The 15,987-nt window shown below is 44.7% G+C and overlaps 1 protein-coding gene and 1 long non-coding RNA gene across 5 annotated transcripts in view; one reads left to right on the top strand and one right to left on the bottom strand.

Moving 5' to 3' along the window:
- Positions 1-2,867, bottom strand: part of WWC3 (WWC family member 3) — a 96,281-nt gene extending 93,414 nt beyond the window's left edge. For all 3 annotated transcript variants that reach the window (XM_048934426.1, XM_048934425.1, XM_048934424.1), the window contains exon 1: positions 2,444-2,867. In XM_048934426.1, the coding sequence (XP_048790383.1) occupies positions 2,444-2,655 (212 nt within the window). In that variant the 5' untranslated portion in view covers positions 2,656-2,867. The remainder of the gene's footprint in view (positions 1-2,443) is intronic.
- A 221-nt stretch (positions 2,868-3,088) lies between these two features.
- LOC125688393 (uncharacterized) lies at positions 3,089-6,325 on the top strand. 2 transcript variants are annotated; one of them, XR_007374710.1, is made up of 4 exons: positions 3,089-3,509; positions 3,587-3,858; positions 4,031-5,277; positions 6,022-6,325. It is a non-coding gene; the product is annotated as an uncharacterized LOC125688393 (long non-coding RNA). The 2 variants fall into 2 exon arrangements; XR_007374709.1 differs by having other exon boundaries at positions 3,587-5,277.
- The last annotated feature ends 9,662 nt before the right edge of the window (positions 6,326-15,987 follow it).

Raw genomic sequence — 15,987 nt, forward strand, 5'->3', positions numbered from 1 at the left:
CCACTTTTTCTTACCCTACAAAAACCACACAGCATCCACTCCTGCGTTCTTTAACCCTTTCTACTCTCTACCCCCAAATCCTTCACACAGCACAATTCAACTTCGTTAACAGCTCCAATTAGTACTTCCTTCTCCTCTTTGCTTGATTAGGGCTTTTTTTTTTTTCTTAAATCACTGTTTCATATTAAGTGCACTAATCTAACTATACAAAAGGCTGAGAAATCTCAAAGGGAATGCTGAAAAGAAAAACAAATACTAAGTTTGCTACAGGGAAAGAAGAGCCTGTGGGGATGCTTATAGGATTACTGCCCATAGGAAAGCTAGGAGGTGCTGATTCGCAGAGCCCTGATCATGTGTATACCATGGCCTGAGGTCCCATAGTTCTGCCCAGTTCCTCCTGGATAGAAAAGAAAGAGTTCCATGAACACAGAAACAAGGCATTCAATTACCAGAGAATGTTGAGATACAATACAAGCATGTCATCCTATCCCTCACTTTTTCAAGTTCTTTTTGAAGGAACAAACAAAAAAACAACTTTAGTACCATTTCCCTGATGCTTTTACCTTTCCTTCCAAAACTTTGGCAGAACACAACTAACCTGATCCATCCCTACTTCGCTGCTGCCCCCAGCAATCTGAACGGCTGCAATGAAAACCAAAAGACTGTGGCCACCTTCTCCTATACAGAAGAGACCCCTCACTACAGCACCAATAGAAGCCTATTCACAATAGGAGATCAACTTTGCAAGACTAAAACTAGCTTCTGCTACTCGAATTCTAGAGGAACTACTGATGCTCATTTGTCAAAACACTGTCTTTTCTACCTGCCCCAGTGCAGGTGTCTCAATCACATTTCTGCAGCCTATTCTTGCCCAGTGTGAAAAACAGCTTTGTTTAACAAACACCACTGCAAAGTATTTCGAGAAATTTTCAAGCACTGTATGGAGTTTCAATTATTTTTTCAAGTTATAAGTTAAACAATGCCATTTAAGTCTAACGGTGCTACTTTCTAACTGCCTTCAAACACTGCAGTGAATTGCTAAAACTTTTTGTTATCCATATGTGAGAAATTGCAAGAGACAAAACTATACCCCAAAATGCAATGGCAGGCATGGAATGCAGAGAAGCCACAATCTGTTATGTTATTAGTTTCCCTCAGAAGAGAGTATTACAAGTAACTGAACACTAGAAACTACAGGTAGGTTGTAAAAAATGCGCTATCAAAAGCCAACCAGCAAGTATTTAATACATCAGCAAAACATATGTGCATGCATAAGTATGTCTAAACAAAGAGACAAAAGATCTTGATCCCATCGGTAAATATTTAGGCTATTTGAACTGTTATGTATCATTGTGCGAGAGCTAGGATTGCTGAAATTGCTGCAGCCTTTAACCAGGCTGCGCTTAAATGTTTCTGTGGCCTGCTTAACATTCCAGGCATAGCTCTGGCAAGGTAGCTCTGGCCGAGGTTCAAACTGTCCTTGTCCAACTTTCACTTACTATAAAAACATTGTTTAATATAGAAAAGCATACACAGAGACATATGTTTCTTATTTTGCAGACACCTTGAATACTGACACTTGTGTTCAGTAACTCGACGTGGAAATTTTTAGGCGAAGGCTTTCAAGTGAGGCTGTATTTACCAGACGGCCCCACTGCAGCAGACGTTTCCACACTCCCACAGATTTTAAGCCGTAGCACATTCTTTATCGGCTGAGCACAACCCCATCAAAACCCGGCAATACGGACTGACCGTAATGGAAATGAAGAGGCCAACCCGACCCTATCGCGCGCCCCAGGTCTGGGAGACGGCAGAACACTGTCCTGGAACGCAGCAGCCAGCAATTTGTAGCAGGCCGTGTATTTGTCAAACTGAGGGAAGGAATGCACCGGTTCGCTTACCTCTACACAGCGATATCTTTTACGAGAAGGTAATCTACCAAATTACTGCGCTGCACCTCAAGCTGCCTCCAATTAATTCCAGCCAGCTAATAAATCAATACGGGCGAACCACCCGGTTACAACGCTGCAATTCCAGTTCCAATTCCAGCGTCCGAAAAACAAAAACACGGCATTCCGTCCCGGCCCGCACCTCTCCCGTCCCTCGGCCGGGCTGGGGCCGCACGCCCACCGCAGCCCTCATGGTGCCCCCGTAGCTTTACTCGGAGCCGGAGGCTGCGCACCCCGCCCCGCCACCCGGCGCGAGGCGCCCCGGGAGCCGAGGGCCGCAGCCGGCAGCGGAGCGGGCGGCCGGGCCCGGCGGGGCGCGGGACGGGGATCGGGACGGCCCCCACCCGGACAGCGGACCGCAGCCCCGCAGCGGGCTCGGGCCGGCGCCGGGCGGCTCCCCGCGGCCGGAGCTCAGCGTCCGGGCCGGGCCCTCGTTCCCCGGAGCTCGCCCCGCCGCGGGCCCCTCCGCCTGCCGCGCTTCCCCGCCGCCCTACCTGTCGCGGGGGTCGATCCACGAGGTCTGCCGGGTGTTGTGGTCGATGTAGAAGACGCGCCCGTCGAAGTCCCTCGCCTCCTCCCAGCCGGCGGGCAGCGGCAGTTCCGAACTCTCCCGGCCGCGCTGCCCGCCCGCCGCCGGCCCGCCGCCCTGCCCCGCCGCCCCTTGCTGCTGCCGCTGCCGCCGCCGTCCGCCGCTCAGCCACGGCATGGCCGCTCCGCTGCCTGCCCGCCGCCGCCCAGCTCCGGCCGAAACCCGCTCCCCGCCCGCTGCCGGGGCAGCTCCCGTCCCGCCCGGGCCGCGGCCGTCCGCCGCCGCCGCCTCCTCTTCCTCCTCCTCCTCCTCCAGCACTAACAGGCGGCCCCGCGGGGAGCGGGACTCGGGCGGCTCCGGCCGCGCCGCGCCGGGCTCATCCTCCCCCGCGCCGGCCCCGCTCTGCACCGGGCCCGGCCCCGCCGCGGCTCCTGACCCCGCCCGGGCCCTGCCCCGCGCCGCCGCGGCTCCCGGCCCTCGAGCGCGGCCCTTCGGCCCGAGCCCCCCCGCCCCGCCGCTCAGCGCCCCGCCGCCTCCCCCCGCTCCCGCCCGGCGCCGGCCCCGGCCATCTTCCCGCCCGCCCTCCGCCAGGGCCCGGCCCTCGCCTCGCCCCGCCCGGCCGTTCTCACGCCGCCGAGGGCCGGGCTGAGCCCGGGAGGGGAGCGGCGCTTCCCTTCTGCTCGGGTCCCTTCTGCCGGTTCGGACCGGCCGCCCCTTCCTCTCCGGCCTGCGGGAGACGGCGAGGTCGGGCCGCGCCCCGCGCCGCGGAAGCCGGGCCCGAACCCAGGCACGTCGGCGGCGGACGGGGCGGCAGCCTCCGGCCTGGGCTCGGGCCGAGCGGGCGGCGGCGGCGGAGCCGGAGAGGCTGCGGCCCAGCTGTGCCCGTCCCGTCCCCTTCCCGCGCCTGTGCTGTCCCGGCAGTCGGAGGAGGAGGGGAGCCGTACCGTCCCCCCGGGAGGTGTTCGGTGCCCCGGCCCACGCCTGCCTCTGTGACCGGTTTGAAGAAGACATGGGAACAGCGATGGTGCTGGGTGCGTCCGGGCAGTGGATGAGGAAGAACTATGTCTCTGCCCTGTCTGACATCCTAACCTTGTCCCTTATCCCACAGCGCAAAGAAATCTCTGTCAGACCTGAAGTGAGCCTGCTGAATGCTGTAATGACCAGTGTGTTCTTCTGTATGGTGGTTCCTGTGACTGTACAGAAAAAAGCTCCCCTGAAGCACGGTACTCTGTGCCTTCGGTACTCTGTGCCTTCGTAGAGTGCTCACCTTTAAAAACCAGGAAATAAAAGAGTTAAGAGAATGCAAACTGAGGCTCTGAAAACTAAGAAAAGACTTAGCAACTCATTCTAATACAACCTTAACTCAGCCCCCTGAAACTGGTAAGACCCTGTCAGGGTTTGTACTGCAATCCCAGTTACATTCCATTGAATTTGCTATTTTAAATTATAGCTGTATGCACATTAACTGCAGCAGTGTGGTTATAAATGCAGGACTGCTGATCCTGACTTCTTAGGCCTCTTTTATTCTCCCTTTTTTTTTTCTTTCTCTAAGGCATTAGTTACAAAGAAAAGAGCAGTGGATGAGAAAAGCTACCTGGATCAAAGGACAGATTGGGTACTTCACCTGTGTTCTGTGGGTTATTTCAGCAGCAGCGGCAGGCTGTGGTCTTCTGACCAGGGCAGCAGTGAGGTGTGGTAGAGTTGTACACGGCCTTAATGATGAAAGCAGAACCATGTGCTTTGCTCTGAGGGCTCTGGTGAAGTACATTAAAAATGAGGTAAAGGAGTAACATTTTGCAAAAATATGGCTACTCCTGTTCAGAAGATCTGACCTTTCAAACACAAGAGCTTATATATGGGACGAGTTCATGTCAGCGGAGGTTTCAGCAAGGAGTGCTGTGAGGCTGGCCCATGGTCAGAGTGCAGCAGGCACACAGCACTTTCCAGGAGCCTCCAGCTGTCTGTGTTGTGAGCATGCTCTCAAGGAGTTCTCCTCCCAGTCTGCACATGTCTAGAATTGCCCCAGCCCACCTTGCACTTGACCTTGTTGAACCTCACTAGGTACCCGTGGGTACTTTTTTCTAGCCTGTCCAGGTTCCTCTGGATGACATCCTTTCCTTCTTTGGACTCTGGATTTTCTTGTTTAAAGTAAAGAACCCTCTCCTCTGTGTGCCACATCTCAGCTTCCCTTTTGTTGCCTTTTCATGTCTGGCAGCAGTTACCTCAGCACCATGTCTGCACAGCACAGCACAGCAGCGTGTCAGGACACTGCACTAGTTCGTGGTACTTGGAAGCAGTAGAGTCAGGTTGTTATAATAGTCCACAAAGACTAATTAACCTTGCTGAGATAAATGTAACATCAACCTGCAGCATAGGCTGGTTCTTCCTCATCCCTCCTCGCAGTCCCAAGGGAGGATCATGTTCAGTGAGGAACCTGCAGAAACAGCACGGGATTGAGCATGGAGGCAGCAAAAGGATTCTGAGTTGAGCATGTGGGGCTAACACAGCAATGGGCAAATGGCAGGACTGAATGTGGAACATTTCATTCAGCTCATAACACTTTGACTAAATTATTGTTTTATCTATGACAAATTACTTCAGGTTTGAGCCAGAAAAGGCCTTGGCTGGGCTGTGGTTTCTCAGGCAGAGATATGACATATCTGTTCCATGTAAAGCAGATGAATGTCCATTATGGCTCAGATCTCATGGATTCCTTATAACTGCAGTTTAGGATGCATCCTCTACTATGTGAAGGAAGGTCCAAGATTTCCAGGTGCACAGCAGCTGCTGCTCCAACTGGTAAGTTACACCTCCCTAAATCTTCAACTAATGTGGAAAAAAAATTAAAAATTCCTGGTGAAAGTCTTAAGCAAAACAAGAGAAATTGTCTTGAAAAACTTAGATTTAACATTGTCCTAGACTTCAGATTTAACTTCTAGACTCTCCATATTTATCTATTAAAAAAAAAAAAAAAAAAAAGCTTAGTTTAGGAGCTGAAACTTCTTAAAAACTTGCTAACAAAGGTGTGGAAAAATGTGATTCCAAGACTTCAGCCAACTGCACAACTGCACCCAGAGCTGCCTGCAGCAATCAGAAGGAAATTATGTAGGCTGTGGTTGCTTCATGAAAATAGAAACTCCCTCAGTCTGCAGCACACTCATGCCAAAGTGCCAAGCAGGAACTCTCATTTATTTTTAAGGCCAGAATGGTACCCTCCATCTGATGTTACCTCATCCTTCTCCCTGTTCCTCAGGAGGAGATGAACAAAGCACCCAAGAGCGAAAGGTTTGGTTTTTGTGTGTGTGTGTATAACATGAAGAGGCAAGAAGAGACAAACCTGGAAAAGTTATCATAGTTTTAATGCCAGAGCACTAATTGGCAATGTACTCTTGCCATCCTCATCCTACAATGAAAGCCTACCAAACCTGCATCAGTGCTCCCTCTGTTTTTTTTTTTCTCTTAAATGTCTGTCATACTTCATTAAGAAAAAGAGAAAAATGGATAAAGTGGTCTAACACAGCATTTCTCTGTTTTGGGTTGCAGGAACAACTTCTGCCAAATGAAGATGACCTGCATAATATGTAGCATGTAAATCTGACAGATGGCTTAGAACAGTGAAGGCTGTTATGGGAAATGAAATTGGCCATGTCATATTTCATATAAAGGTGTATCTATTGACATAAATTGACAGAAGTCCTTTGTCTCACTCACTTCTCCATTTATTCGTAATATTCATCTTGATTCTCACGTCCTTCACACACCTACATTCCATACCTATTTTCCTTTACTTTTTTTTTTTCATCTTCAAACATTGTTCACACGTTCGCTGTTCCTCAGGCACTCCTGCTCCCACTAGCTCAAAGTGAGTAGCTTTTCTTCATATATGCTCCATTGCCATGTTCAGTTTTTACTGTCAAATATTCTGTGTACAAATCTCTCCATTAGACACACTCTTATAACCAAGTCCATAATTATGTATGTTATGTTATAACATTTTCAATCAAACATGCAGATAAGTATTCTAACTGTGGATGGTATATAACAAGTTCCAGCTTTCTCACTTCTCTGTGAACACAGATGTCTTTGAGAATGACAGAATGAAGGCTCCCTAATCATCATTTCCATGCTGATAGCCAGCTATCAAATTCATATAGCAAGCTTGGACAGCTGTGGGGGGCCCACCTCTCCAAAACATATAAACCCGCATGGCTGTATATAGCAGCTCATTAGCTGGCTGAATTGCTTGTCTGCTGAGCAATCTGTCCTGGATGGCAATAGAGATGACAAGCACCAATCCCCATGGGTGACATAGGTATTCAGCAATAGGGGTAACAGACAGCATCAAGAGATGCAGTGTGCAGTAGGATTTGTTATCAACAGTCACTCACTCTAAAGGAAATAAAATGTTCTGAAAATCTCTTTAGTCGAACCAAAACCACGAACCCTCACATGCTCCAGAAGCAGAAGACCTGTCAGTGATTGTACTCCAGCCCAAGTCCAGGTGTGAAGGGTGCTGAGAAGCAAAGCAGAAATATAAAGTCACTGAGTGTGACAGAGGGGGGAACTGTGTGTACGTACAGGGGAAGGAGGCAAGAGGCTCTGCACGCTCAATGGATGTGGTAAGGTGTTCTTGGGCAGGGAATTTCCACACAGGGAATAGACTGAAAATTTAAAATCAGTGAAAAAAATAGAGGACAAATCTGAATCTCACATGAAATCTTACTGAAAGATTCCACAAACAAGGGTGTTTTATCAGGAGGCGCTAATTTAGGAGAAGGCTTATTCCTCCAGTAGGAACAAGACCATCTGAGAAAAAGGAGCAGTAGTTTGATTAGTTTTTGTAGCCACTGATATTTTTCTCCCCATTTCTTTTCCTTGTGGTAATTCCAATTAAATGGAACTGGGAATGTCTATAGTTACAGCTTTCTGGGTCAGTAATCCACATGCAGACAAGGAAATAACAACAGGCTGTTATTTGGTGCTTCACTTTCTGGTAGGGAAATAATATTAAAAGGCCCAAGAGTTGTGCCACCATAGTGCAGTGTATAAGTAGATGACAGGTGATATAGAAGACGTGAGAAGAACAGTCCCTTCCAGTGTTGTTAGTTCAAGGGTTGAGACTGTAGTTAGCCTTTGCTTGAGTGCAAATTAAGTGCTTAGATACTCAGTGCAATAAAATGTCTATGTAGCTATTTGTTCTCACATAATTATGCCCATAAAACACTGAAATATGTGTGTAATGTGCTTTTGTAATGCAAATTTGAAATTCCATGGCGTGGCCAAATTGATTTAATACACATTATATAGGTAGAGTTATTGAATGGAACATTTTACAGATACCATATTACATAGAAACAGTGAGACATGCTACTCCTCCATGCTTCACAGCTTAATAAGAGTTTATCAGCTACAAGCAGAGAAGTTAGAAAATATGCAGTAATCATGTATTAAATAACTGCAGTGATGGATTTGACTATAAATCAATTTTTCTGCATGTGCAGGCCTAAATACAGCCTGCTTTCACATCCTTCTCCATTTCATAACACCTACTCATTTGTTTCCTGGGATAAAGGCCTGGGATAAAGGTAAATTTCTCTTCCTCATTCCTAATATACCATTTCTCCTTGCTTATTTATCAGCTGTCAATATTAGCTGAGACCAGTGTAAGTTCTTGTAACCAGGAAATCCCACTGGCCATGTTTCCCTAGACAAATTCAGTTATTCATACTGCAGCCCAGCTTGCTAACCATTTACATGTACAGATACAGCATCTCATCTATCAAAGCATTTTGGATATTTATAATTATGTGGAGTTATATACATATATATATATGTATATTATTATCATTATTATTTTTGTCCTGGAGACACAGGAAATGTTTTGCGTGCCTTCCTGGAGGGGTGTTCTGTCCCAGGAAACTTCCAAGTTTGAAGCTCATTGGTAAGTTGAACAACATTTACAATTTTGAATTTCTGAAATTCTATGTAGGAACTTGGTGAGCCAAGGAGCTGGTCCCATCAGCATGGAATTCCTGCACTGACATCCCACTATTGGGACTGGAAGGGCGGGAGGTTGACTCTCCCCTCTCTGTCTTTGCTGAGAATACTCACCCACTTACTCTGTTTGCAAACTTAAGCCTGTTTCTCTTAAGTGCTTTCCCAGACAACTATAAATAGTCTCTTGGAAGTGATAATTAAGTCAGGACTGCATTCACTCATAGGAATTTAACAACTTCTCCTGGCAGAATGCAATTGTTTTTTCCTTCTCTATCCAGGTCCCAGCAATTGGCCACAGAGATCTAAAATGTTTTAATGGTTTGAACCATTTGCAGCATGATTGTATACTGGCACAATATTCCTTTTGCATCATTATTCATGCTGCTATTAATTTTTATTAAAAAAAAAAAGTTGAGAAACATTCTCAGTCTGAGCTCAGACTTGTCATGTGCCAAATGTCATGAACAAAATGGGTTTTAGAGAGCTTGAGGGCCCAAGGCTGGGAGGACGAGGTGGTGACTGCAAGGGAGAACCTGTGTTGATGCAAGCAGAGAACACTGTAAACTCAAATATACACTACAGCGTATGAAATATACTTCAACCCCATGGGATTATAACTTTAGGCATACATTACTATATTTAGCCCATACTATACTAGCTTCAGTGACTGCAATCATAGTTTTGTGCTACTTCTGTCACTGTCACAAGTTACCATAAGGAAAGAAACTGTTTCTTCATTAGAAGAAAAACTGACATTTCACGCCAGCATGCTTTAATGCACCTGTCAGCCACAGACCCCACATCTCGGCCCCAGCGGGTCCTGGTTTTGCCTCCCCTCCTGTCCCTGGGAGGGAGGCTCTGCAACGCTGTTGGAGTGCTTGCTGAAAGGCTGTGGGGGCTGAGTGCTGGTGCATGTCTTGTGCTGCCTTGAAAGGTGGTAGACATATTCATTCTCCTGCATAAAGCTTTTTAAAAACAGAAATGGGGAAATTTCTAGATAAATTACCATATATAGGCTTTCTGCAATGTTCGGCGGCACGTTTGCTCAGTGACTTCCAATTACTTCAACAACACTGTGGTGCTTGTTCTCATATTGACATCACCCGAAAGATATTTATTCCAGCACAAGATGTTTGCTGTGCAGAATATACTCAATTTTGTCTTACAAAAGCACATTTTTCATTTCCATCCAAAGATGTATTGTCTGTGGCATTGCATACTCTTAGGGAAGTAAACAACACAAAACCGCCTCCCACAATCTCCTCCATTCTTCTTCTAGAGAAACATTCCCATTTGCATGCACACCAGTAAATATACATTCGGTAGTAAGAGAATGTTGCTTGCAGTGCGTATTGTGATTGTGGTACTGGAAGCATGCTATGAAAACTGTGTGAGATTGACTGTATCGAGTCAAACAAAAGTTCATCCAGCCCAGCACCATGTTCCTAAATGCAGCTGCTGGCAGCTGCCCATAGGAGAAGAACAAATCAGACCAACAATGATATTTTTCATCAACTGTCTTCCAATCTCCAGCAAAGGATACTCCAATTCAGAGCTGATATCCTTGTATTTAACAGCTCCCATGGGATTTTCTCTATTGAATTAATCCAATTGTTTTATCATCCACAATAAATGTGGCAAAGATCTTTATCTACTCATTTGGGGAACATTACCTCTTGTTTGCCCAGAGAAACTGTGAGTGTCCTCTCCCTGGAGGTGCTCAAAGCCAGGTTGAATGGGGCCCCGGGCAGCCTGAACTGGTGGAGGGCAGCCCTGTTTGCAGCAGGGGTTGGGACTGGGTAGGCTTTGAGATCCCTCCCAACTGAAGACATTCTGTGATTCTATGATTCTGAATGCCTGTCGTATAAGTAGTCAGTGCCTCCTATTTGGTCTTATTCGTTCCCTGTCTTCTCCATGCATATCCATCATAGCTCCTTCCATCATTTCTGCAACACTTTCTGTGATTTTCCCAGCTATACCAATAAATCTCCCCTTTATTTCATTCAGCTTGGATCAAAGTGATCATTTTTCCTTAATTTCCATGATGACTGGACAACAAATTAGCAATTAAGTTTGGGAGACAGTCCCCACTATTCTGTCCTTCCTGAAGCGAAGGCAAAATCCAATTCAGTAATTTATTTTGGCCTTCTGTACATGTTTCACGTGGGGTGGATGTGTATGAAAGTACTTTATCTCAGACACCCCAAAGGCTATACTCATTCAGAAAATTCTTTACACTACTCCCCAGCAAGCCCAGATAAGAAAAAACCATCCATAGTACTGTCATGATAACCTTAACTGGAATAAAACATTCATAATCATAGAATTACAGAATAATTTGGGTTGGAAGGGGCCTCAAAGCCCACCCAGCCCCAACTCCTGCCGTGTGCACGGCTGCCCCCCACCAGCTCAGGCTGCACAGGACCCCATCCAACCTGGCCTTGAGGCCTTCAGGGATGGGGCACCACAGCTTCTCTGCCTTCTGAGTAAAAAATTTCCTCCTAACATCTAAGCTAAATCTCAGCTCTTTTAGTTCCTGTTCTATAACAGTTACTGATATTTGATCAGGAATGTTTTTAATTTATTTGTTCATTTATTTTTGTTTTTTGTTGTTTGTTTGTTTTTATGCCGGTCAGCACTGCCAACTGAGCCAAATAGATACTGCTCTTTTAAGGCAAACACACCCTTAGAGATGAAATCAATATTTTACAGAGGTGTAACAAATCACTGGAAGACACAGGATACATGTGAAGAATTTCTAAAGTTCAAATCAACAAAACAGAATTAAGCAAAATTAATCAGATAGTGGCCCTTCACAATTTTTGCCCTCCATCATCCCTTAGTATATATGATTGTTCCAAAACCACCTTGACAGATGACTTCTGTGTGCTCTGAGAGCTTTTCCAGTTCAGAAACCCTCACATTATGGTTGAGTTCATCTTAGTATTATATTTGAACTGACTTCCAATTAATATTTTTCAAATACAGCTGGATTAATATTCTCAGTGGATCATATATAATTTTAAGGAAGGTTTAAAAGATTATTTTAATTGCTTAATTTTTTTTTCCACTGCTTAATAATCTATAATTGGCTATTAAAATTTAATTCTAAAATCTCTCAGCCCTTTAAAACCAAACTTGTAAAATCAAACATATATTGCTGTATTTTGTCTTTATTATCGGAAAATCTGTAAGTTTCAGAAATGCTTAATATGGTAAAAAACACAAAGATACTTAGTATGACATTAATACTGACTTAGAAAGAGGATCTGCTGAGTTAATGATATTGAATTAAGATCAGTATCCAGCAGTGAGCTTCTATCACTGATCAGAACAATCTGGCACAAAGTAAATGCCTATTTTTTTTTATTATTTTTTTTTAATTATTACTTGCTTGATTAATAACTCATCTGCTTGGAAAAAAAAAGTCTGCCAAAGTCAGTACCTTCAGCGCTATGTGATGCTGGAGAGAGCAGTGCTGAGTTACTCCTCACTTCATGCTGATACACGAAGCTGGAGATTCAGTCCAGTTTCAAGAGAGAACTTCTCTCTAGTGCCTGTCTAGAACATGAATGTATTTCCCTCTCTTGTTTCTACCAGCAAGGAGGGCCACGACCTGTGGATCAGGAACTCTGGATTTTTATGCACCAGTCATACTTTTCAGTTGCCTGAAGCAGATGATGCAAGTGCTCTCTTCAGTAATGTCTGTAGTAGATGGCTGGCCATCAGCATGAGGAGCAGAGAGTGCTGTGGGAAGGGCAGGGCCATAGCCCACTTCTCTGGGGCATGGGGCAGCTGACTGAATCACCAGACTTTCTCTTTGTGCAGTTTCTTGCTTCATTCACCAGATGCTTTCAGCTTTTGGAATGCATAAATGAAACAGGAAAAGTACTATCAAAAGCAAAGCTGAAAGGTTTAAAATGGCCGTATGCTGCAGACCTTTCTGGCTCACCAGCACAATGCTGATCAGTGCCGCTGATGTTAGTCTTTGTGTAGCCCAGGTGTTTCCTTCACAAGATCCAATGCCAGGATTGCCAGGGAAAACCTGTGGGGAGAAGTTAAGGGATTGCAGCCTTTCTGTATTTGCAGTTGCTGGTTCCTACATACATCCAGTCTGCCATGCACAGCTTTCTGGCCTGGCTGTCCTCAAGAAGTGGGCTGCACACAAAACTATGCCTTGGTTTGCATGTTTTGGACAGTGCTGCTGCCAATTGCTGACATGACTATGGAAACAAATCTTTAGGCCGCTTCACGTTTCATGGAACTGAATCAGTGCAAAAAACCCAAACGCTTGAAAACCAGCACGTGAGATGTGAATGAGAAGCAGTGATACATCATTTTAACCTCTGCCTAAATTGGAGATCAAGGATTGGACTGATTTAACTTCATTATCAGGTCTGATAGAGCAATATGGAAGTCACAATCATTCAGAATGGGGAAGTTGTGTACATGAAAAGCACAGCAGCCCGTTGGGTCTCCCTGTTACCTTCCACTTGCTGTATATTATTATTATTATGTGTTTTTCTGTCACCACTAGCACCTCTGCAGTTTTGATCAGCTTGGTTAGGATGGCCTGTACCAAAGTATGTGGGAATAAAGCTAAGTACTAAAGTACTAAAGTACTGTGGGAATAAAGCTAAGCCTGGAAAATGAGCAATGACCATTTGAGGTGATGCTCTCTTTTCTGTTGTGAGTCTCCTGACTTTGGCTTCCTTGTTTGCAATAGCTTTCAATGCTCTGATAAAGTTTTAGGACTGTACTGTAGAAAATGTGCCCCTTGACGCAAATGTCAGTGATACACTTTGGGGCTGAAATAGAAAAAAATAACTTTTGGCTGGAAAAAACTTATAAATGTCATTTTTCTTTCCACAGAGTTTATTCCAATACATTTTTTTTTCCCACCAAGACAGGCTATATATGAACTAGGTTGACAGCAGCTAATTTTCCTCATATCAATATCCTTTGGGAGTATCAGTTTTCTAGAACTAAAATGACATATATTCCACCCCGCTGCCTCCATTATTTATTACTGCTCCACGAATAGATCGTGTAACTTGGTTTTATTAACAAAAGATATGACTGCATATTTGGTAGTAAGTCTCTTGATATCAAGGCAAAAAGCCACAAGATTAGGATCGTATTTTCTCAAAAGCACTTTCTAACAATAGATAGAATTCACACCAAAGAACATCTCGCTAAGAATAGATGGAATTATTGTGTAAAAATGATACATGCACAATGGAAAAAATTCCAACAATTTTGGCTGTGAGACGATGACAATTTGTGACAGACAAAAAAAAAAAAAATGCTGTCACAAACCCAGTAAAATGCTCTACTGGGGCACTGCTCGATTGCTCACCCCCAGCTGAGTGTGTTGCACTTTTTGGGAAGAAATTAACTAATTTAACAATTTGTCACTTTTAGGTATTTGTCTATCTCCTGCATTAAAAAAGTAACTGTGATTACGAGAACAAAAATTAACCTTACTTTTAATTTGGAACCGTGTTGTTCTGAACATGCCTCATCTCACTGTAACTGCAAAGATTCCCTCTAATCTTCATAAATCTTAGAATGGTTTAAGTTGGAAAGGACCCTTAAAGGCCATCAAGTCCAACTCCCCTGCAATGAACAAGCACACTTACAGCTCGCTCAGGTTGCTCAGAGTCCCATCCAGCCTGAACTTGAGTGTCTCCAGGGATGGGGCATCCACCACCTCTCTGGGCAATCTGCCAGTGCCTCACCATCCTTATTCTTAAAACCTTCTTCCTTATATCCTCTCTTTCAGTTTGAAACCATTTTCCCTTTTTCTATCGCAGCAGACCCTGCTAACGAGTCTTTTCCCTTCTTTCTTACAGCCCTTCTTTTGATATTGAAAGGCCACTATCAGGTCTTCCTAGAGCCTTTTCTTTTCCAGGCTGAAAATCCTCGACTCCCTCAGCCTGTCCTCATAGGAGAGGTGTTCCATCCCTTGGATCATTTTTTATCTTCAGAACACAGTTTTACGATAACTGGATCCCATGGGGGTATGAGTGGGAGCTGAGCTGCTGGCCCTCAGGCTGGCTTGGGACAGCCACAGCCCATTGGATATATCCAGTGCTCTGCCTGCACTCAGCAGCTCTACTGATGGAAGCATGGGGCCTCATTCTGACCTAGTGAGCCTCTGCTCTGCCTAAGCAGCTCAACATGAATGTCCTTGAGCAAGCTGCTTGGGAATGTTTAAAGCCTGCTGTAGACAAACAGCTGCTTTTTATTAGTACATTCTCATTTAGGTATATTTTACTTCATGCCTATTGAATTTAATTTTGTTTATAAATTCGAAATTTTCTAAAGAAATCCGTTCATGGAAAGTCAAGCTAAACACACCAGATTGAGTGTAGACAGAGCCACGGTATCAATTTTCCTGCTGCGCTCTACAGCTGATAAGGAGGTTGAGTTGAAGCTCTCCAGAGGGCACACCTATGGGACATAGCTTTATTCCCTTTTTCCGCTAATCACTGCGGGCTTTTTTTTCCATGCAAACTGCTTATTCTTCAATGCCTTTTCTCATCCTGTGTGCAAAGCACTCCTGTATTTCAAAACCTTTTTAAAGAGTCACGTCTGGGAGCCAAATTTCCCTCTGCAAGGTTACAGCTTCAACCTTCACTTCCTGTATTGGCCACAAACTGTAGAAGTACTTCTTTAAAAAGAAAAAACAAAGTTAACGAGTGCAGCTTGCAGTGATTTTTATGTTCCTTCACATTTTCCTGCCACACTTCCTTTATTTTTGTCTGTCGTTAGGTTAATTGTAGTTTCATCTGGTTTAGGCATCTGTCATTTTGTTTATCTTTTCTGTGCTATGCATACCAATGGCACTGCATAAGAAACTTTTCAAGTGTGTTTATGTTAATAACAGCAAACATACGAGGGATTGTTCTGTGTCAGGTGCTATCTTACAGTATCCCATTAAAAGAATAGGTTTCCAATGAACAGGGAACACCTGTTTTTCGCATTCTTTAGTAAATGACTAATGTTTATATACAAAGAGAAGGTGACATCAATTGCAGACTATAGCAGCTGGTAATCACATTGCCAAACCCTTCAAATGTTAGCCAATTACCAAAAACAAAGCTTCTCTTTTCACAAATTCCAATCTTCAGCTTCATTTGCTCACAGCTATCTCAGATTTTATGAGCTGCTAACATAGAAATATAGGATTGCAGGCCAAGGAGCTTCCTGCTTCAGCTCTTGGACCAGAGAGTGCCTTTCACAACTGATATCTCACATGTAGCAACCCAGATTTCTCACTTGTCATCACAGAAGACTTTGTAGATTATTAGAGAAAGATCCTGTAGGTAAGTGATAGGAAGCCACAGAGATCCGTAGAGGATTAGCAAAGCCATTTTCCTGCCTTGCAGGGATGGAAGGCCGGCAGAAAGAAGGAGGAGAGGAGATACTTCCACTATTTAGAAAAGAAGAGAAAATTCAGCTCACTGACACCAAGACCTAGAGGTTTGACACGATGAAATTCATGAG

Source organism: Lagopus muta, chromosome 1, assembly GCF_023343835.1.
Source record: "Lagopus muta isolate bLagMut1 chromosome 1, bLagMut1 primary, whole genome shotgun sequence".
Lineage (NCBI taxonomy): Eukaryota > Metazoa > Chordata > Aves > Galliformes > Phasianidae > Lagopus > Lagopus muta.